The 22,333-nt window shown below is 48.5% G+C and overlaps 1 protein-coding gene across 6 annotated transcripts in view; it reads left to right on the top strand.

Moving 5' to 3' along the window:
- elavl3 (ELAV like neuron-specific RNA binding protein 3) overlaps positions 1–22,333 on the top strand; it is a 74,020-nt gene that overhangs the window by 7,738 nt on the left and 43,949 nt on the right. For all 6 annotated transcript variants that reach the window (XM_070867043.1, XM_070867042.1, XM_070867039.1 and 3 more), the window contains exon 2: positions 10,066–10,169. In XM_070867043.1, coding sequence (XP_070723144.1) covers positions 10,066–10,169 — 104 coding nt within the window. The remainder of the gene's footprint in view (positions 1–10,065; positions 10,170–22,333) is intronic.

Below are 22,333 nucleotides of genomic sequence, written 5' to 3'. Positions count from 1 at the left end.
ATAAAGCCATAGCCTGATGAAAATCACAGTGGGAGATCTGCCGGGACTGTAGTTGTACTGAAAACACAAAAGGAGTTGAATTTGATTTTGAGCTAAACGGGCAATACCGAATCGGCCTTCCCCTTATGTGCCCGCTTGATAGTCAGTGCTACTGAAGTAAATGGAGCTGAATATCGGTCCAGCAGGTGAATGGACACCCAATTCGATAGCACCCGTCTTCGCACTACCGCCCAAGGTTAATTTCTACTCCCAAAATCTCTAAATCTAAGTGAGTGTGGAGAGAAATCCTGAGGCTGAACGTGGAGGATGTGAAAAAATGTATTCTTCAGTTCTGGCCTCTTGTGCATCCCGGAATTCCTTCGCTCCTCCATTGGAGAGCCCGAGTCTTCGGCTGCCTTGGCTCCATACTCTGGAATTCCCTCCCTAAACCTCACCGCCTCTCTCTCCTCCTTTAATTCGCTCTTTAAAACCTGCCTCTTTGACCCAGTTTTTGGTCCCTTGTCCTAATAGCTCCTCATGTGGCCCGCCATTAAATGCTATTGAATAAAAGTTCTATGAAGCGCCTTAGGATATTTTACTCCATTAAAGGTGCCCTATATGTGATATATTCTTTATGACATCACAAACACACAAGACGGCTCTACAGGGATTTGTCATGTGACTATGCCACATGATCTTTTTATTGGATTTGCATCAGTAGTTGCATTACCACAGTAGTCCACTAGGTGGAGCAGTGGTCCACTATGGGGAGCTCTATGTTATAGTACAGGTAGAACCTTCCTTATCCAGAACCCCCGGGACCTAGCCTGTTCTGGATAAGGGATTTTTCCGAACGAGGGGTGGTCACGTTAAATTGGATGGTACAGGTACTGAGAAAAGGGGATATCGGGGCTGGCTGGCTTGGGGCTGGGAGTGCAGCAGACTGATAGTGGGGGCAGGGAGTTGGTGGATCGCGGGGTCAGGCCAGCGATTGCGGGAGTCGGCAGCGAGGAAGGACTTCAATTTGTTCATGTCGGAGTTCTGCGCATGCGCCACCCGGTGGCCGGGAATGGTTCTGGACGAGGGGTGGTTCCAGATAAGGGAGTTCTGGATTACGGAGGTTCAACCGGTATAAATGCAAGGTTTTGTTGTTATTCGGTTGTCGGAAGACATGACAGTTTTGCTTGCGGTGTTGGGTAAAACTCGTCCTCTGGTCAGTTCACCAGGTTGATGAACTGGATAGTGCCTTGCCCTCCAGTCGAATCTACCTTAGTGCACCTTCCTCAAAAACAAGCTAACTCCACCAATAATCAATGGGAAACAATCAATCAGTCTTTCTGCTCCTGTTAATCCTTGCTCTTCTCTCTCCTGCCAAGTCTCTGCAATCGCTCACCATCATTCTGACTTATAATATCAATTCTCTGTCTGTTTTTAACTTTCCCACCCAGACAACTTCAAGAGAAAATGCACTTTGCTGTCACAGTCCTGCCACATCAGTTACAAATGTTTACCGCACTCTCTAAATCACTTCACTGTGTCACAGTGACAGTGGCTGCAGATAAAAGGGCTCCGTGTTGGGGAATATTTATTTGAAGCCGTTTATCATCCCCTTATTTGGGGGGAGGAGGCTGACAAACCAAAGATGCATTGTAGCTATTTGCGTTCACTGAACGCTTTCTCAAGTCTCTCAGAGTTGTCTCGGAGCATTCCGCACACATTTACTCTGAGGTGCAGTCACTGTTATTATGTAGGCAGAGTACTGCACCAGATCCCTTTTTATTAACTACCTGTATAATAAAAACAGAAAATTGCTAGAAATTCTCAGCGGGTCGGGAAGCATCTGAGGTGCGAGAAACAGAGTTAACGTTTCTGGTCGACGACCCTTCGTCAGAACTGGCAAAAGTTCGCGATGTAACTGATTCTTAAGGAAGTGCAAAGGGGAAGGATGGAAAGAACAAAAGGGAAGGTCTGTGATAAGTTGGAAGGCAGGAGAGATTAGAGAGACAAAAGTGATGATGGGCAAAATTATGTTCTTATGTTTATGTAAATTGAGATGGTAATGGCGCATAGCAGCTGATAATTATTCCGCCATTCACCCCCTATCTAGACTCATCTTTTGTTTCCTAACTTGTGCCATTACCGTTGTATATGCAAACCTGTAAATACCTTGTTTAACCACCAGAGGGCTCATCCCCTGGAGTCCCAAGGGATCCCACAATCCCTTGGGAGCACCTGTACATAAGGAGGCCTCACAGGCTGGAGAGGCGCTCTGGGAGACCTGTAATAAAGGACTACGGTCACACTATTACTTTGAGCTTACAGTATCTAGTCAGATTCTTTATTCAAGGCATAACAATTACCATCTCAATTTGGCCCATCATCCCTTGTTCTTTCCTCCTTCCTCCCCCTTTCCCTGACCCTGCACTTACTTTTAAGAACCTGTTACCTCGCAAACTTTTGCCAGTTCTGACGAAGGGTTGCCAACCCGGAACATTAACTCTGTTTCTCTCTCCAAAGATGTTGCCTGACCCGCTAAGTATTTCCAGCACTTGCTGTTTTTGTTTCAGATTCCAGCAGCCGCGGTATTTTGCTTTTGGATCCCTGTTATTAACTGTTAAGGCTCCTTATTTTTTTTTGTTACTTTGGTGGGACTGCGACCACACTGTTAGCAAAACTCATTGAAACCTCGGTAGAAACTGCATCCCCGCTGTGTTCAATAAATAGAACAAATTAAAAAGGAATTAATTTATGCATTAAATGCAATGTCTCGCCTGTGAGCTATTTACCAGCTGTGTACAAAGCAACAGGGGGAATTGGTAGCACTGGAATATCTCTGACTGTGTTATGGGATATTATGTCAAGCACGGCAATATATCACGTTTGAACATCACACAAGTCTTGCAGCAATTTGCACAGAAAATAATGGAGGTCTGGGAGTTGCTGTAAGACAATAACGGTGATCTGGGAGTTGCTTTAACTCATCCATCTTTCGAATGAGACGTTAAACTGAGGCCCCGTCTGCTCTCTCAGGTGGATGCAAAAGATCCCTATTTTGAAGAAGAGCAGGGGGAGTCATCCTTGGTCTCCTGGTCAATTATTTATCCCTCAATCAACATAACAAAAGCAGATTATCTGGGCCATTACCACATTGCTGTCTGTGGGAGCTTGCTGTGCGCAAATTGGCTGCTGCGTTTCCCACATTACAACAGTGACTACACTCCAAAAGTACTTCATTGGCTGCAAAGCGCTTTGAGATGTCTGCTGGTCGTGAAAGACGCTATATAAATGCAAGTCTTTCTTTCTTTCTTCCTTTAACGAAAGAATAATGGTAATCGGAGAGTGACTTTAACAAGAGAATAATTGAGTATTGGAGAATTATAACATCCAGAATTGACAATTATGGATAACTGCGAGTGATTAGATTGCAGATTATACCAACAATCTTGATGCCTCAATCACTCCCAGTTATCTGTTCTATGTATAAATGATATAAATGCTGCTAGATTACATCCCACAATCTATTTTACCGTTTAATGCAATCTGCAAACAATATTTCAGGTGTATATTTTTGCCAAGTTCAAATAAACAGATTAGTTGCAAGCTTTGCTTCCCTTTAAGAAAATTGGTAAATTTTTTTGTGGTCTGACTGTTAAAACTCAATAATAGTGCTATTTGTATGAATTAGGAATGAACATAAGAAATAGGAGCAGGAGTAGGCCATTTGGCCCCTCGAGCCATTCAATAAGATCATGGCTGATCTGATCATGGACTCAGCTCCACTTCCCTGCCCGCTCCCCATAACCCCTTATTCCCTTATCGTTCAAAAATCTGTCTATCTCCGCCTTAAATATATTCAATGACCCAGCCTCCACAGCTCTCAGGAGTAGAGAAATCTACAGATTTACAACCCTCAGAGAAGAAATTCCTCCTCATCTCAGTTTTAACTGGGCGGCCCCTTATTCTAAGACTATGTCCCTTAGTTTTAGTTTCCCCTACAAGTGGAAATATTCTCTCTGCATCCACCTTGTCGAGCCTCCTCATTAGCTTATAAGTTTTGATAAGATCACCTCTCATTCTTCTGAACTCCAATGAGTAGAGGCCCAACCTACTCAACCTATCTTCATAAATCAACCCCGCATCTCCAGAATCAACCTAGTGGCCCTTCTCTGAACAGCCTTCAATGCAAGTATATCCTTCCTTAAATACAGAGACCAAAACTGTACGCAGTACTCCAAGTGTGGCCTCACCAATCCCCTGTACAGTTTGAAATGAAGACTATTGAAGGGATAGTCACCCTGTAAGGTGGGCGGGGCAACACTTGGCCAGGTGAACTCCCTGCCAACTGTAGTATTAGCCGAACCACAATCTTGATTGGCGACACCTTGGTTCACTTGGTGGCATCAGAAGCTCATGGGTTCAAGCCACACGAGCTTCTGGAGTGGCAGACTAGACTTCCATAATCCAGTCTGACACTCCAGTGCCGCCTTGGTGGGAGTGCTGCATTAATTGCAATCCTAGATCTTGGCCAGACACGAGACTCCCAAAGCAAGCGCTCTACTCGGAACTCCTTCACGGCAAATGAGCCAAAGATGGGCAGAGGAAACGTTACAAGGACACCCTCAAAGCCTCCCTGATAAAGTGCACTGACACCTGGGAGACCCTGGCCAAAGACTGCCCTAAGTGGAGGAAGTGCATCCGGGAGGGTGCTGAGCACTTCGAGTCTTGTCGCCGAGAGCATGCAGAAATCAAGCGCAGGCAGCAGAAAGAGCATGCGACAAGTCTGTCCCACCCTCCCTTAGCCTCAACGACTATCTGCCCCACCTGTGACAGGGACTGTAGTTCTCGTATTTGACTGTTCAGCCACCGAAGGACTCATTTTAAGAGTGGAAACAAGTCTTCCTCGATTCCGAGGGACTGCCTATGATGATGATGAGACCTTGGCTACGACGTTAAACTGAGCCTCGCCGGCCTGCTCCACTCGAACCCAGTGGGCATTGAAGATCCCAACACACTATTTCAAGAAGAGCAGGGAGTTTTCCCAATGTCCTGGCCAACATTCCTCCCTTGACCTTCGGCAGCAACTCCCAAATCCATGACCGTCACCACCTACAAGGACAAGGGCAGATGATGCATGGGAACACCATCACCTCCAAACTCCCCTCAAACAACAACAAAAACAACTTGTATTTATATAGCGCCTTTATCATAGTAAAACATCCCTAGGGGCTTCACAGGAGTGTTATAAGACAAAAAATTTGACACCGAGCCGCATAAGGGGGAATTAGGGTGACCAAAAGCTTGGTCAAAGAGGTAGGTTTTAAGGAGTGTCTTGAAGGAGGAAAGAGAGGTAGAGAGGCGGAGAGGTTTAGGGAGGGAGCTCCGGAGCTTGGGGCCCAGGCAACAGAAGGCCTGGCCGCCAATGGTTGAGCGATTATAATCAGGGATGCTCAAGAGGGCAGAATTTGAGGAGCGCAAACATCTCGGGGGGGGTCGGGAGGGGGGGGGGATTGTGGGACTGGAGGAGATTTCAGAGATAGGAAGGGGCGAGGCAATGGAGGGATTTGAAAACAAGGATGAGAATTTTGAAATCGAGGCATTGCTTAACCGGGAGCCAATGTAGGTCAGCGTGCACAGGGAGTGATGGGTGAGTGGGTCTTGGTGCGAGATAGGACATGGGTAGCTAGTTATTCCGCTTGTTGCCTTTTGTGGGATCTTGCTGTGTCAACATGATAAGGAATTCACTGTCGGCAAGTGTGAGGTTGTACATTCGGTTGCAGAAATAATGATATTTTCAGTCCAATTATACATTCAATGGAGGAAGGTTGGATGATGTGGAGAAGCAGAAGGATTTAGTTCAGGCTCACAAGCCTTCAGAAGCAATGCCACAGGTGGGCAAGGCCACATGTGTAAAACTAGTACAGAAGCAAAATACTGCCGATGCTGGAAATCTGAAATATAAAGAGAAAATGCTGGAAATACTCAGCGGGTCAGGCAGCATCTATGGAGAGAGAAACAGGGTTCACGTTTCGGGCCGATGACATAAGTAACATAAGAAATAGGAGCAGGAGCAGGTCATACGGCCCCTCAGGCCTGCTCCGCCGTTCAATAAGATCATGGCTGATCTTCTATCTCAACTCCACTTTCCCGCACTATCTCCATATCCCTTGGTCCCCTTAATATTCAAAAATCTATCGATCTCCATCTTGAATATACTCAATGACCGAGCCTCCACAGCCCTCTGGGGCAGAGAATTCCAAAGATTCACCACCCTCAGAGTGAAGAAATTTCTCCTCGTCTCAGTCCTAAATGGCCGACCCCTTTTTTGGAGAATGGATCGAAATTCGGTCTATTTGTTGTAAGAAATGAACGGGTGATGGCGTGGGGGAGAGGCGGGAGAGGGTTGGACGAGAGTCGGGCGCAGGGCGGATGGCGAGCGGTTTTGGCACCGCACTGAACACGTCGGCACGGCGCAGGCACGTAGCCACGTCCCTCCCCTTCATGGCGAGGCTGAGTGAGGCCTCCACGGCACCCACCGGGCCAGCAGAAGGGTTCGGCCAAGAGGGGGGGTGCCGGGCTGCCTGTCGGCGGCCGACTGCGGAATCGGCCGACAATGAAAACAAAATGGCGTCCGCGCCGCCCAGTCCCTGGCAGCCTCCCGCCTTGCGAAGCTATCAGTGGCAACTTCCACGGCGGAAAAGGGGTGAGACGTTAAACCGAGGCCCCGCCTGCCCTCTCAGGTGGGCGTAAAAGATCCTGTGGCACTATTTCGAAGAAGAGCAGGGGAGTTATCCCCGGTGTCCTGGCCAATATTTCAGCATCATCATCATAGGCGGCCCCTCGAAGCGAGGATGACTTGCTTCCACGCCAAAAAGGGATGAGTTCACAGATGTTTCAATGAAGGACCTAATATTCCAGATCCTGAACTACATCGCAAAGAGTGGAAGATGTGCGTGGATTTTTTTAACGTGGGGTGGCCATTGCACACCAGCCACCACACGGACTTGACAGAGTTAGGTCTTGGTCCAGTGGCAAGGGTTAACCAGGACGACTGGAGACCAGCTCTGCTGCACGGGCCCAGTGTGCGCACATATCGCAGTGTGGGCTGGGCCCGTGCTGCCTCTGGGCCATCGCCTCTCCTGGGCCCCGGTCACTTCCCTCTACGGACTCTCGCCGCTCCTTCGCCCCTCCTGCTGTGCCTGCCCGCACTGCCATCAGCGACCTGGCTTCGCAGCCGTCGCCCTCCTGCAGCAGCACGCGCTGCTCCCTGCAGTGGTATGTCGCCGTACGCTGCTCCCTCCAGTGGCCCCGGCCTGCCGATGGTCTTACAGGCCGGGACTGCGCCGATTTCTGGGCTGGGCCACCGCAGGCTGCTCCCTCCAATGGCCAATATTTATCCCCCAGTCAACATAACAAAAAACAGATTATCTGGTCATTATCACATTGCTGTTTGTGGGAGCTTGCTGGGCGCAAATTGGCTGCCGCGTTTCCCACATTACAGCAGTGACTACGCTCCAAAAAGTACTTCATTGGCTGTAAAGTGCTTCGGGACGTCCAGCGGTCGTGAAAGAAGCTCCATAAATGCAAGTCTTTCTTTCGTGTGAAGTGTACAAAACAACAAATCAAATAACTCGCAGCCCACGTCAGTGTTCCTGTGATGTCCTTCTCTTGCCCATTGCTAAGCTATATGATTTGACGCAGTGCGACACAGTAAATTAAACCAAACTTACAGCCCGACAAGCTGTCTGAGTTTGAAGCCTCACGTACACACTCCCAGAGGCAGCGAAAGCACCGGTTTTCCGGGAGGATTTGATGGGCCGCAAGTCATTTGTGCCGTTGATTGTATCTGTACACTGCAGTGCGATTTATGGGATGTCGCCCATAGCAACAGTGCCCCCTGTAAAAAAAACTGAGCCAAAACAGCTCTTACAAAACCCCCACAATAATCATTATTTTTTAAACACAACTGTAAGGGACAGCACCCTGATTATTTTGCAAACCTTTGTTTCTGAAGCATGACAACCCAGATTGTTTTTGAAATGCATCATAGATCTTCAGAAGAGATTTTGATGACTATTTTTTCCCTCAGCTCACTTAAAGGCACATGATGATTGTTTTTTATTTAATCATTCATTGGCAAGGCCGGCATTTATTGCCCATCCCTAATTGCCCCTTGAGAAGGTGGTGGTGAGCCGCCTTCTTGAACCGCTGCAGTCCCGTGTGCTGAAGGTGCTCCCACAGTGCTGACTTTTTGTCGTAGCGGTTTGGTACAACTGAGTGTCTCGCTGGGCCATTTCAGAGGGCAGTTAAGAGTCAACCACATTGCTGTGGGTCTGGAGTCACATATAGGCCCAGACCGGGTAAGGGCTGCAGATTTCCTTCCCTTAAAGAACATTCGTGAACCAGTTGGGTTTTTCCCGACAATCCGGTCGTTTTATGGTCACCATTACTTTTCCTTCCGGATTTATTGAATTAACTGAATTTAAATTCCCCAGTTGCCACGGTGGGATTTGAATGCACGTCGCCACATAATTAGACCTCTGGATTACTCGTCCAGTAACATAACCACTATGCTACCGTACCCCTTGTGATTGAAACATTCCCGACTGTGCTTTCTCACCCCGACTTTGACGATCAATGCTGTGCGCTTTACGGGAATGGGCAATGATCCCGACGGCAGTCCACGACCGGGATCGGCAACTCTGGTTTGACACGTTCCCGGTGTGGTGTCCCTGCACCTTGCTACAAAGTCACATGAGGCATGTACTGCAGACACAGTCACTCCATGACCTGAACCTTTATTCCCAGGACCAAGAAGTGATGACCCTGCGTGGGACCTCCCTTTATATACCTGAAATGCCCAGGTGAGGAGTGTCTCCCACAAGTTCACTCCCTGTGGTCAAGGTGTGCATTTCTAGGATATATGCACAGTGTGCAGTGGTTACATGAAGGATACAGTTACATGAAGGTTACAGTTGTGTGATAGTTACATACATGACACCTGGAGCTTCCACCACGTGACCTACCACCTCTAACTGCCCCGCCCCCACAGTCTCCCCATTAGTCGCCCGACATGTCCATCGTCACGGTGCCCCAACCTTCCCACGGCCAATCGGAAAGTGAATAGACTCTTTCTTGACTTGTCGATCAAACAGCCCTCATTTCCATGTCCAATTAATTTTTAGAACTAGTAAACAAAAGTGTTCAAAGACTTTTTTAAGCACAATTATATTAATTGCCCCTATGATTTTTTTTCCCGGGTGTCGCTTGCAGACTCCGTGGCAACTTTGGAGGGTTGGCATGGCAACCCTAGTTCATGATGAACTCTGAACCCGGGTACCACTAATTTGCATAAGAGATTTTCTGAGCCTTGAAAATGGCGATTTGCGTGTATGGGTCTAAGGACGCAAGGGATCGGAGCATGAGTCGGCCATTCAGCCTTTCGAGCCAGCTCCGACATTCAGTAAGATCATGGTTGATCTTCTACCTTTCTGCACTAGCCCCATATCCCTTGATTCCCTTAGTATCCAAAATCTATCGCTCTCTGTCTTGAATATACTCAACACCTGGGTATCCACAGCCCTCTGGGGTAGAGAATTCCAAAGAGACACAACTCTTTGAAGAAATTTCTCCTCATCTCAGTTCAATATGGCCGACCCCTTATTCTGAGACTGTGACCCCTGGTTCTAGACTCCCCAGCCCGGGGAAACATCCTCCCTGCATCTACCCAGTCAAGCCCTGTAATAATTTTATATGTTTCAATGCGATCACCTCTCATTCTTCTAAACTCTAGGGAATATAGGCCAAGTCTACTCAATCCCTCCACATAGAACAATCCATTCATCCCAGGAATCAGTCTAGTGAACCTTCATTGCACTCCCTCTAAGGCAAGTATATCCTTCCTTAGGTAAGGAAACCAAGCAATACTAATGGCATCAGATTTCATCCGCATTGTGTAATGGAATCGCGAACCCCACTCTTTATAAAGAGGGATTATGATGTTGTCACACATGATGTACCTCCTTCGATGAGTCTTATTTTTCCTGCTGAAACCTGAACTCTATTTTCTTCTTCCCTATCTCCTTGTAGGCCAGAGCTTAGGATACGGTTTCGTAAACTATGTGGATCCAAATGATGCGGACAAAGCCATTAACACCTTAAACGGACTCAAACTGCAGACTAAAACTATCAAGGTAGGCACTGTGCTGGTTATGATGTACTTACACGCTGTATTTCATAGAAACATAGAAATTAGGTGCAGGAGTAGGCCATCCGGCCCTTTAAGCCTGCACCACCATTCAATAAGATCATGGCTGATCATTCACCTCAGTACCCCATTCCTGCTTTCTCTCCATACCCCTTGATCCCTTTAGCCGTAAGGGCCATATCTAATGAACTGGCCTCAACAACTTTCTGCGGTAGAGAATTCCACAGGTTAACCACTCTCTGAGTGAAGAAGTTTCTCCTCATCTCGGTCCTAAATGGCTTACTCCTTATTCTTAGACTGTGACCACTGGTTCTGGAACTCCCCAGCAACGAAAAGATTCTTCCTGCATCTAACCTGTCCTATCCCGTCAGAATTTTGTATGTTTCTAAGAGATCCCCTCTCATTCTTCTAAACTCCAGTGGATACAAGCCCAGTTTCATGCACTTAAGGGGAATCTAGATAAACACATGAGGGAGAGAGGAATAGAAGGTTATGGAATTAGGGTGAGATTCTGATGGGGCTGGACAAGGTAGATGCAGAGAGGATGTTTCCCCCTTGTGGGGGAATCTAGAACTAGGGGGCATAGTTTCAGAATAAGGGGTCACCCATTTAAGACGGAGATGAGGAATTTCTTCTCTGGTCATGAATCTGTGGAATTCTCTGCCCCAGAGAGCTGTGGAGGCAGGGTCATTGAATATATTTCAGGCGGAGATAAGACAGATTTTTGAATGATAAGGGAGTCAAGGGTTATGGGGAGTGGGCAGGGAAGTGGAGTTGAGGCCAAGATCAGTTCAACCGTGATCTTATTAAATGGCGGAGCAGGCTCGAGGGGCCGAATGGCTGATTCCTGCTCCTATTTCTTATGTTCTTATGAAGTAGGGTGGGAGGAGGTTCGTGTGGAGCAGAAATACCGGCACGGACCAGTTGGGCCAAATGGTCTGTTTCTGTGCTGTACAGTCTATGTAATTCGACATATCTTACCATGATTTTTCCATTAGAACTAATCCTTCTCCTGCCTACATGGAGATTTAAAAAATCATTTCAAAAGTAACTTTGCTAGGAATCATCTCATCTCGGCTCCTGTTCCTACTCCTTGGTGGATTTGCCTGCATGGGACCGCTTCCCATCCCCCCTCCCACCCCCTCCTCAACTCAGCTTCACCCCAAACCCCGCGTCTTCTTCTGCCTAGCCCAACCCCCAACCCCAACCCCCCCACACCGCACCCCCTCCTCAACTCAGCTTCACCCCAACACCCGCTTCTTCTCCTGTCTCTCCCACCCCCACCCCCACTCCGCTTCACCCCAACCCCGCCTCCCTCCTCACTCCCGCTTCACTCCTTCCTCAACTCCACTTCACCCCAAACCCGCATTTTCTCCTGTCTCTCCCACCCAACCCCACCTCACCTACCCCACCGCCCCCCCCCCCCCGATCCCCGCTTCACCCCTCTTCTTCTCCCTCATCCCCGGCCGCAGGTTAAAATGGCAGATGTGACGCTGATGACACCATCGCAACCTGACCTTCACATCGAAAGAGGAACCTCCCCGCTGTCCACCCTGCCCCTCCCCCACGCCCTCTCCACCCTTAATCTGTAGCCTGGCTGTCTATGCTACCTGAAAAATTAAAATTGCAGTCGGCCATATTGGAGCGGGGGGAAAAGGGGCGAATAATTAACCTGCTCGGGTTTGGCCTCCACCACTCCCTGGCCCAGCTGGCCTGATTTTCACCAAGCCGGGCGGGTGTGGCGGGGGGGGGGGGGGGGGGGCGGGAAGTGTTAAAATCAGGCCCTGTACAGATATGACAAGTGACGGCCACGTGTCGAATAGCCGGCCTGATCGCTGACTGCGGTGGGAGTGGGCCACACTTGAAGCGTGGACACCGGGGATAAGATGGGGGGGGGGGTGGGTGGTTATCCACCTCCACGGCATGGCAACCCAAGCAGCAGTCAGCAGCCCTCACTTCGGGAGACGTGAAGCATAAATTCTCCACGGGATTACATAGAAAATGATGACAACGAATCCCGCGAATAAGTCACACAAGCTTCTATTTATAATGCAGTCAGAAGGAGATGGAAGATTCTGGTCATGTGCTATTTTGGGAGAAGGTTTAAAGCGTCGCCACAGATCTTCAGTGAGCTGTCACAGCAACTCTGTACCAACTGCGTGAGCTCCTGCTCTTCCTGTGCAATTATTTTTTTTTTTTTCTGTAGCTCAATATCGTTCCATACAACCCTCCCTCCGGAGTGGGGAGGGGCAGGAGCTCCCGAATTGGCACGACTTATTCCTACGACTGCAGATGTGCGGTGAAGAATTTGACAGGCGTTGTACTGTGGAGGACAGACTGGGAGCACGTCCAGACGTACCTGCCTCGGCACTGCTTACGGCACAGAAACGGGCCATTCGGCCCAGTTGGTCCGTGCCGGAGTTTATGCTCCTCACCGGCCTCTCCACCCGCCCCCCCCCCCCCCCCCCCAATCCCCTCTTAGAAATTAGAAATAGAAATTAGAGGTTTAGGGCACAGAAGGAGGCCATTCGGCCCATCGCGTCCGTGCCGGCCGACCAAGAGCTATACAGCCTAATCCCGCTTTCCAGCTCTTGGTCCGTAGCCCTGCGGGGTTAGGGCACTTCGAGTTTTTGTCAAACGCTGTAAGGGTTTCTGCCTCAACCACTCTTTCAGGCAGTGAGTTCCAGACCCCCACCACCCTCTCGGTGAAAACTTTTCTCCTCAAATCCCCTCTAAACCTACCAATTACTATAAATCTATGCCTTCCTGGTTGTTGACCCCTCTGCTAAGGGAAACAGGCCCTTCCTATCCATTCTATCCAGGCCCCTCATAATTTTATACACCTCAATCAGGTCTCCCCTCAGCCTCCTCTGTTCTAAAGAAAACAATCCCAGCCTATCCAATCTTTCCTCACAGCTAAAATTTAATCTCAGCCTATCAGCATATCCTTCTCTTCCTTTCTCCACCATTCAGCTTCCTTTTACAAACATAGACATAGAAACATAGAAAATAGGTGCAGGTGTAGGCCATTCGGCCCTTCGAGCCTGCACCGCCATTCAATATGATCATGGCTGATCATGCAACCTCAGTACCTCACCCCTGCCTTCTCTCCATACCCCTTGATCCCTTTAGCCGTAAGGGTCACATCTAACTCACTTTTAAATATGTCCAACGAACTGGCCTCGACAACTTTCTGTGGCAGAGAATTCCACAGTGAAGAAGTTTCTCCTCATCTCGGTCCTAGATGGCTTACCCCTTATCTTTAGACTGTGACCCCTGGTTCTGGACTTCCTCAACATCAGGAACATTTTTCCTGCATCTAACCTGTCCAGTCCCGTCAGAATTTTATAAATTTCTATGAGATCCCCTCTCATTCTTCTAAATTCCAGTGAATATAAGCCTAGCCGATCCAGTCTTTCCTCATATGTCGGTCCTGCCACCCCGGGAATCAGTCTGGTGAACCTTCGCTGCACTCCCTCAATAGCAAGAATGTCCTTCCTCAGATTAGGAGACCAAAACTACACACAATACTCAAGGTGTGGTCTCACCAAGGCCCTGTACAACTGCAGTAAGACCTCCCTGCTCCTATACTCAAATCCCCTCGCTATGAAGGGCAGCATACTATTTGCTTTCTTTACTGCCTGCTGTACCTGCATGTCTACCTTCAATGACTGATGTACCATGACACCCAGGTCTCGTTGCAACTCCCCTTTTGCTAATCTGTCACCATTCAGATAATAATCTGCCTTCCTGATTTTGCCACCAAAGTGAATAACCTCACATTATACTGCGTCTGCCATGCCTTTGCCCATTCACATAACCTGTCCAAGTCCCCCTGCAGCCCCTAAGCATCCTCCTCGCAGCTCGTACTGCCACCCAGCTTAGTGTCATCTGCAAACTTGGAGATATTACATTCAATTCCTTCGTCTAAATCATTAATGTATATTGTAAATAGCTGGGGTCCCAGCACTGAACCCTGCGGCATCCCCACTAGGCACTGCCTGCCATTCTGAAAAGGACCCGTTTATTCCCACTCTTTATCTGCCAACCAGTTCTCTATCCACATCAATACATTACCTCCAATACCATGTGCCTTAATTTTGCACACTAATCTCTTGCGTGGGACCTTGTCAAAAGTCTTTTGAAAGTCCAAATACACCACATCCACTGGTTCTCCCTTATCCACTCTACTAGTTACATCCTCAAAAAACTCTAGAAGATTTGTCAAGCATGATTTCCCTTTCATAAATCCATGCTGACTTAAACCGATCCTGTCACTGCTTTCCAAATGTGCTGCTATTACATCTTTAATAATTGATTCCAGCATTTTCCCCACCACTGATGTCAGGCTAACCGGTCTATAATTCCCTGTTTTCTCTCTCCCTCCTTTTTTAAAAAGTGGGGTTACATTAGCTACCCTCCAATCCATAGGAACTGAACCAGAGTCCATGGAATGTTGGAAAATGACCACCAATGCATCTACTATTTCTAGGGTCACTTCCTTAAGTACTCTGGGATGCAGACTATCAGGTCCTGGGGATTTATCGGCCTTCAGTCCCTTCAATTTCCCTCACACCATTTCCTGACTAATAAGGATTTCCCTCAGTTCCCCCTTCTCGCTAGACCCTCGGGAGGTTATTCGTGTCTTCCTTAGTGAAGGCAGAACCAAAGAATTTGTTCAATTGGTCTGCCATTTCCTTGTTCCCCATTATGAATTCATCTGATTCTGACTACATTTGTTATCACTAATGTTTTTCTCTTCACATATCTATAGAAGCTTTTGCAGTCAGTTTTTATGTTCCCTGCAAGCTTATTTTCATACTCTATTTTCCCCCTCCTTAGTCCTCCTCTGCTGAATTTTAAACTTCTCCCAGTCCTCAGGTTTTCTGCTTTTTCTGGCCAATTTATATGCCTCTTCCTTAGGTTTAACACTTTCCCTAATTGCCCTTGTTAGCCACGGTTGAGCCACCTTCCCTTTTTTATTCTTATGCCACACAGGGATGTACAATTGTTGTAGTTCATCCATGTGATATTTAAATGTCTGCCATTGCATATCTACCGTCAACCCTTTAAGTATCATTCTCCAGTCTATTCTAGCCAATTCACGTCTCATACCATCGAAGTTTCCTTTCTTTAAGTTCAGGACCCTAGTCTCTGAATTAACTGTGTCACTCTCCATCTTAATGAAGAATTATATCATATTATGGTCACTCTTCCCCAAGGGGCCCCGCATGACCAGATTGCTAATTAATCCTCTCTCATTACACAAGACCCAGTCTAGGATGGCCTGCTCTCTAGTTGGTTCCTCGGCATATTGGTCTAGAAAACCATCCCTTATACACTCCAGGAAATGCTCCTCCACAGTATTGCTACCAGTTTTGTTAGCCCAATCAATATGTAGATTAAAGTCACCCATGATAACTGCTGTACCCTTATTGCATGCGTCCCTAATTTCCTGTTTGATGCCACCCCCAACCTCCCTACTACTGTTTGGTGGTCTGTACACAACTTCCACTAACGTTTTCTACCCTTTGGTGTTTTGCAACTCAACCCATATAGATTCCACATTATCCAAGCTAATGTCCTTCCTTACTATTGCATTAATTTCTTCTTTAACCAGTAACGCTACCCCACCTCCTTTTCCTTCCTGTCTGTCCTTCCTGAATATTGAATACCCCTGGATGTTGAGTTCCCAGCCTTGGTTACCCTGGAGCCACGTCTCCATAATCCCAATTACATCATATCCGTTAACAGCTATCTGCGCAGTCAATTCATCCACCTTATTACGAATGCTCCTCGCATTGAGACTCAGAGCCTTCAGGCTTGGTTTTTTAACACTCTTTGTCCTTTTAGAATTATGTTGTAATGTGGCCCTTTTTGATTTTTGCCCTTGATTTCTCTGCCCTCCACTCTTGTTTTTCTCCTTCGTACCTTTTGCTTTTGCCCCCGTTTTACTTCCCTCTGTCTCCCTGCATAGATTCCCATCCCCCTGCCATATTAGTTTAAACCCTCCCCAACAGCACTAGCAAACACTCTGCCTAGGACATCGGTTCCCAGGTGCAGACCGTCCGGTTTGTACTGGTCCCACCTCCCCCAGAACCGGTTCCAATGTCCCAGGAATTTGAATCCCTTGCACCATTCCTCAAGCCACGTATTCGTCTGAGCTATCCTGCAATTCCTACTCTGACTATGCATCGATGCTGTTCAACTGCTCCTTGTGGTATCAAGTCCCACATTCCAGCCACTCTATCATCACAGATTAACCCGCAAATCACTGCAGGATATAATGCTGATCGTTGCAATTACAACAGGTGCTGCATTTACATAGCGCCTTTTTCCACACACAATTGTCCCAAGGTGTTTCACAGGGATGAATGGGAAACCAAGAGGTTTGCAGGCGTTTTTGCGGAGGTAGGTTTTTGAGAGGGCTTTTGAAGGATGAGAGGTTTAGAATGAACATGCATTTATAAGCTGCCTATCACATCCTCAGGACATGCCAAAGCATTTCTCAGCTAATGAAGTATATAAGAAACACAGCAGCCAAATTCGTGCACAGCAAGGTCCCACAAACAACAATGAGATAAATGGCCGTTCCAATACACCGGAGATAACTCCCCTGCTCTTGTTCAAGTGGGGTTGTGTGAACTTTTACATCCTCCTGATGAGGAGGGACGGGGGCCTCGGTTTCACATCTCATCCATAAGGGAGCACCTCCGACAGTGCGGCGCTCCCTCCGCACTGCACTGGGAGTGTCAGCTTCGATTTTTTTGTGTTCGAGGCTCTGGTGTGGGGCTTGAACCCACGACCTTCTGACTCAGAGGCGAGTGTGCTGCCCACTGAGCTAAGCCTAACACGAGAGGCATAACGAGCGTATTTCCCAGAGGTCATGGGAGCGTGATAGTGGCAGACACCGACCCGATTCTGGAACAACAGAATTAAAAAACAGAAAATGCTGGAAATCTCAACGGGCCAGGCAGCATCTGTGGCGAGGAAGCAGAGTTAATGTTTCAGGTTGATGACCCTGCGTCAGAACTGGGTCAACGGAGCTGTTTCAGATGATTGAAGGATTTGTTTGGGTAGATAGACAGAAACTATTTCCTCTGGTGGGTGGGGGAGTCCAGATCAAGGGGACATAACCTTAAAATTAGAGCCAGGGCGGTCAGGCGTGATTCTTATTCACACAAAGGGTAGAAGGAATCTGGAATTCCCTCCTTCAAAACACTGTTGAGGCTGGGGAGGGACAATTGAAATTTCAAAACTTGAGATTGATAGATATTTAGGCAAGGGTAATTAAGGGTTACAGAACCAACACAGGTCAATGGAGTTAAGATACAGAGCTGCCGAGATCTCATAAAATGGCGGAACAGGCCCGAGGGGGGCTGAAGGCCTCCTCCAGTTCTTATGTTCCTGCGAGAGGAGATGGAAAAGCGGACCCAAGGAGGGATGATTGTTGGGAAACGGGACTAGAAAATATCGCGACAGTGAGCGACTAGAGGCCTTATTCATTCAATACGCCACAGTACAAGACACGAAAACTCCAGAATTTTCCAGAAAGTCTGCTCAAAGGATTGGATTGTCCCAAATGAACATTGGGCAGGTGGCAGGTCAAAGTGTGCAGTTTTCGAAGGGTTAATGTGGCCGGCTTAGACATTTTTAATGCGATGGCGCAGGGGGTGAAGGTTCTGCTCAGTGTGGGAGTGCACCATTCTCACAAGGAGTATTCCAAGTACGATCGCTGGGCTGTGTTGGGTTAGAGTCACAATAGCACTCAGTGCAGGTTAGATAAGAGCCAGGGTGGTGGGGGGGGGGAGCAGAGAAAATCAGCCAGAGGTGATGCTCCTCATCGCTGTCCGATGACCTCTGATGGAAAGCAAATGTCTGTAATTCAACCCACCTGTGATTTTCGTACGATCATCCCGTGGTCAAGTGAACTACCAAGAACAACAACAGCTTGTATTTATACAGCGCCTTCAACCTAGTAAAATGTCCCAAGGCGCTTCACGGGTATTTACGGAGGGATATACTTGCATTGGAGGCAGTTCAGAGAAGGTTCACTCGGTTGATTCCGGAGATGAGGGAGTTGACTTATGAGGAAAGGTTGAGTAGGTTGGGCCTCTACTCATTGGAATTCAGAAGATTGAGAGGTGATCTTATCGAAACTTATAAGATAATGAGGGGGCTCGACAGGGTAAATGCAGAGAGGATATTTCCACTCATAGAGGAAACTAAAACTAGGGGCCATAGTCTTAGAATAAAGGGCCGCCCATTTAAAACTGAGATGAGGAGAAATTTCCTCTCTCAGAGGGTTGTAAATCTGTGGAATTCTCTGCCCAGAGAGCTGTGGAGGCTGGGTCATTGAATATATTTAAGATGGAGATGGACAGATTTTTGAGCGATAAGGGAGTAAAGGGTTATGGGGAGCGGGCAGGGAAGTGGAGCTGAGTCCATGATCAGATCAGCCATGGTCTTATTGAATGGCAGAACAGGCTCGAGAGGCCAAATGGCCGACTCCTGCTCTTATTTCTTATGTTCTTATGTAATGTTATCAGACACCGAGCCACATGCAGATATTAGGGCAGGTGACCAAAAGCTTGGTCAATGAGGTAGGAGCATCTTAAAGGAGGCGAGGGAAGCAGGAAGGTTTAGGGAGGGGGTTCCAGAGCTCAGGGCCCCAGGCAGCTGAAGGCACGGCCACTAATGGAGGGGTAAAGGAAAATCGGGGATACGTAAGAAGCTAAAATTGGAGGAACACAGAGATCTCGGGGGGGGGGTGGGGGGGTTGTGGGGCTGGAGGCCATGGAGGGCTTTAAACACCAGAATGAGAATTTTAAATTCGAGGTGTTGCTGGATCAGGAGTTAATATAGGTCAGCGAGCACAGGGGCGATGGGTGAATGGGAAGGTGCGAGTTAGGATACGGGCAGCACAAGTTATGGATGAGCGGAGGTTTAAGAAAGGTTCACTCACTCGCTGGTCTCACACAAAGAATGGACACTTCGAGAAACACTGGGGAGCATGGAACCCAGTATAAGCCGGGCTGAGAAGAGGGAAGAGGAAGAGAAGTTTTAGATTTACATAGAAATATAGAAATATAGAAATAGGTGCAGGAGTAGGCCATTCGGCCCTTCGAGCCTGCACCGCCATTCAATATGATCATGGCTGATCACGCAACTTCAGTACCCCATACCCCTTGATCCCTTTAGCCATAAGGGCCACATCTAACTCCCTTTTGAATATATCTAACAAACTGGCCCCAACAACTTTCTGTGGCAGAGAATTCCACAGGTTCACCACTCTCTGGGTGAAGAAGTTTCTCCTCATCTCGGTCCTAAATGGCTTACCTCTTATCCTTAGACTGTGACCCCTGGTTCTGGACTTCCCCAACATCGGGAACATTCTTCCTGCATCTAACCTGTCCAGTCCCGTCAGAATTTTATATGTTTCTATGAGATGCCCTCTCATTCTTCTAAATTCCAGTGAATAAAGGCCCAGTCGATCCAGTCTTTCTTCATATGTCAGTCCTGCCATCCCGGGAATCAGTCTGGTGAACCTTCGTTGCACTCCCTCAATAGCAAGAATGTCCTTCCTCAGATTAGGAGACCAAAACTGTACACAATACTCAAGGTGTGGTCTCACCAAGGCCCTGTACAACTGTAGTAAGACCTCCCTGCTCCTATACTCAAATCCTCTCGCTATGAAGGCCAACATGCCATTTGCCTTCTTCACCACCTGCTAACGGTCGTGAATATATGGAGCAGACTGGTCAGGGAGCTGGATAGAAAGATAGCTATCCCTTAACCAACATCACTAAAAAAACGAATTATCTGGTCATTATCTCATTGCTGTTTGTGAGAGCTTGCTGTGCGCAAATTGGCTGCTGCCTTTCCTACACTACAACAGTGACTGCACTTCAAAAAGTACTTTGAGACATACTTAGGTCATGAAAGGTGGTCTATAAATACTTTAGGGAGGATATGAAGGCCTTAGAGAGGGTGCAGAAAAGATTTACGAGAATGGTTCCAGGGATGAGGGACTTCAGATACGTGGATAGACTGGAGAAGCTGGGGTTGTTCTCCTTGGAGCAGAGAAGGTTGAGAGGAGATTTGATCGAGGTGTTCAAAATCATGAGGGGCCTGGACAGAGTAGAGAGAGAGAGAGAAACTGTTCCCATTGGGGGAAGGGTCGAGAACCAGAGGACACAGATTTATGGCGATTGGCAAAACCTGGTGACATGAGGGAAAACTTTTTCACGCAGTGAGTGGTTAGGATCTGGAATACGCTGCCTGAGAGGGTGGTGGAGGCAGACTCAATCGCGGCTTTTGAAAGGAAGTTGGATAAGTAGCTGAAGGAAGAAAACTTGCAGGGCTACGGGGAAAGGGCGGGGGGTGTGGGACTGGCTGAGGTGCTCTTACAGAGAGCCGGCACGGGCTCGACGGGCCGAATGGCCTCCTCCCGTGCTGTAACCATTCTGTGATTCTATGAATGGAATTTATTTCTTCCTTTCATGTTAAATAAGCGTTCTCCTTTTAGCCACGTTGAGTGGTCTGCCACAGTTCAGATGGGGTTAATTCCCGAAGAGGCAGGCCTGATTTGACGAATTAGCCAAAACCTGGCACGATCCCGGCCAATTTGGAACAGAAGGGCTTTTCAGCGCAGAGCTATTGTTCTCCGAGAGCTGTTAAGTGTCCTCCATTTCACATATGTTCTTGCCCACATGTGAGAAAGCAAGCCACAGATTCCCCCAATAATGAATGTCTCTAAATGGCTGGTATGTGTTTCAGTCGCCCCAGGCGTGTCAAATCCCATTTCTTTACTCCCCAGTGAAGGCGTCATCCCCCACATGGTGTCGGCCTTGCAATTAGCTTCTCCGAGCAGCAGATGGGACCCTCGTCAAATCTGTTCCGGACTCCTGGCTGCCACTTAATTACAATCACACGTAAATGGGTAGCCGACCTTACTGTGCACTGTGGCTCCTTGGCCTGGGAGATATTGTACCAAAACACAATGCACCTTTGCTGTGAGGGTGGAGGGGAGAGGGGAGGGGGAGGGGGAGGAGAACAGCTTGCGCTGATTTAAAAAAGAAAGGCATGGAAATTGGCCTCTGCCCCCATCTGGGGCGGATAATTATTCGCATCATCGGCGCCCGGCGGGAGTCAGAGGGAAAATTCATCTCCCAGCGCTTTAGGGCGCTGCTGAAGGCAGTGTAGTGGCGGTGCCCACCTGGTGATGATGTCAGCGCTGGTGTCTCTTAAAGGGGAGGGGCGCCACGAGGCCGATGTGGAGCCCACCAGGCCACCAGGGAGGGTTCTGGTGGCCGCCAATTAAAACAAAACGACGGTGTGCCCGCCCCTTTAAGGGCGCCCGATGCGCCCGACCCTTTAAGGGTAACCACGCCCGCCCAGCCACTGGCAGCTTCCCGCCAAGCGAGGCTTTCGGGGGGGGGGGGGGGGAGGGGGGAAGGGGGGAGGGGCATCGTCTGGCGGCGGCTGAGCTCCCTGCGGGGTAATATCCCCCACTGGGCGGTAAGGGATCGGCGCACCGGGCGGGGGCGGAAACACGGGGCGCGGTGGAAACCTGTTCCCGCCGACCCCGGCCCGGGGGCAATTGCGGATGGTCGGCCCCGCCACCAACCCCCGGGGCGAAAAGGGCATTCCGCTCCATTACCACCTCTCGGAGGCAGTAACGGGCCTTGAAAGGGGCAATTTCCTACCCAAACACTTGCATTTCTATAGCGCCCTTCTCAACTGCCAGACGTCCCAAAGTGCTTTGCAGCAAATGAAGAACTTTTTTCCCCAAGTGCAGTCACCGTTATCATCACCATAGGCAGTCCCTCGAACTCTAAAAGTGAGTTCTCAGGTGACTGAACAGTCCAATGCGGCAATTACAGTCTCTGTCACAGGTGGGGCAGACAGTGGTTGAAGGAAAGGGAGGGTGGGACTGGTTTGCCGCACGCTCCTTCCGCTGTTTGCGCTTGATTTCCGCATGCTCTCAGGGACGAGAGTCAAGGTGTTCAGCGCCCTCCCGGATGCTCTTCCTCCACTTATTCTTTGGCCAGGGACTCCCAGGTGTCGGTGGGGATGTTGCATTTTATCAAGGAGGCTTTGAGGGTGTCCTTGAAGCGTTTCCTCTGCCCACCTTGGACTCGCTTGCCG

This window comes from Pristiophorus japonicus, chromosome 24 (assembly GCF_044704955.1).
Source record: "Pristiophorus japonicus isolate sPriJap1 chromosome 24, sPriJap1.hap1, whole genome shotgun sequence".
Classification (NCBI taxonomy): Eukaryota; Metazoa; Chordata; class Chondrichthyes; family Pristiophoridae; genus Pristiophorus; species Pristiophorus japonicus.
The sequence above is the reverse complement of the archived record's forward strand: the minus strand, read 5'-3'. Positions and strand labels throughout refer to the sequence as shown.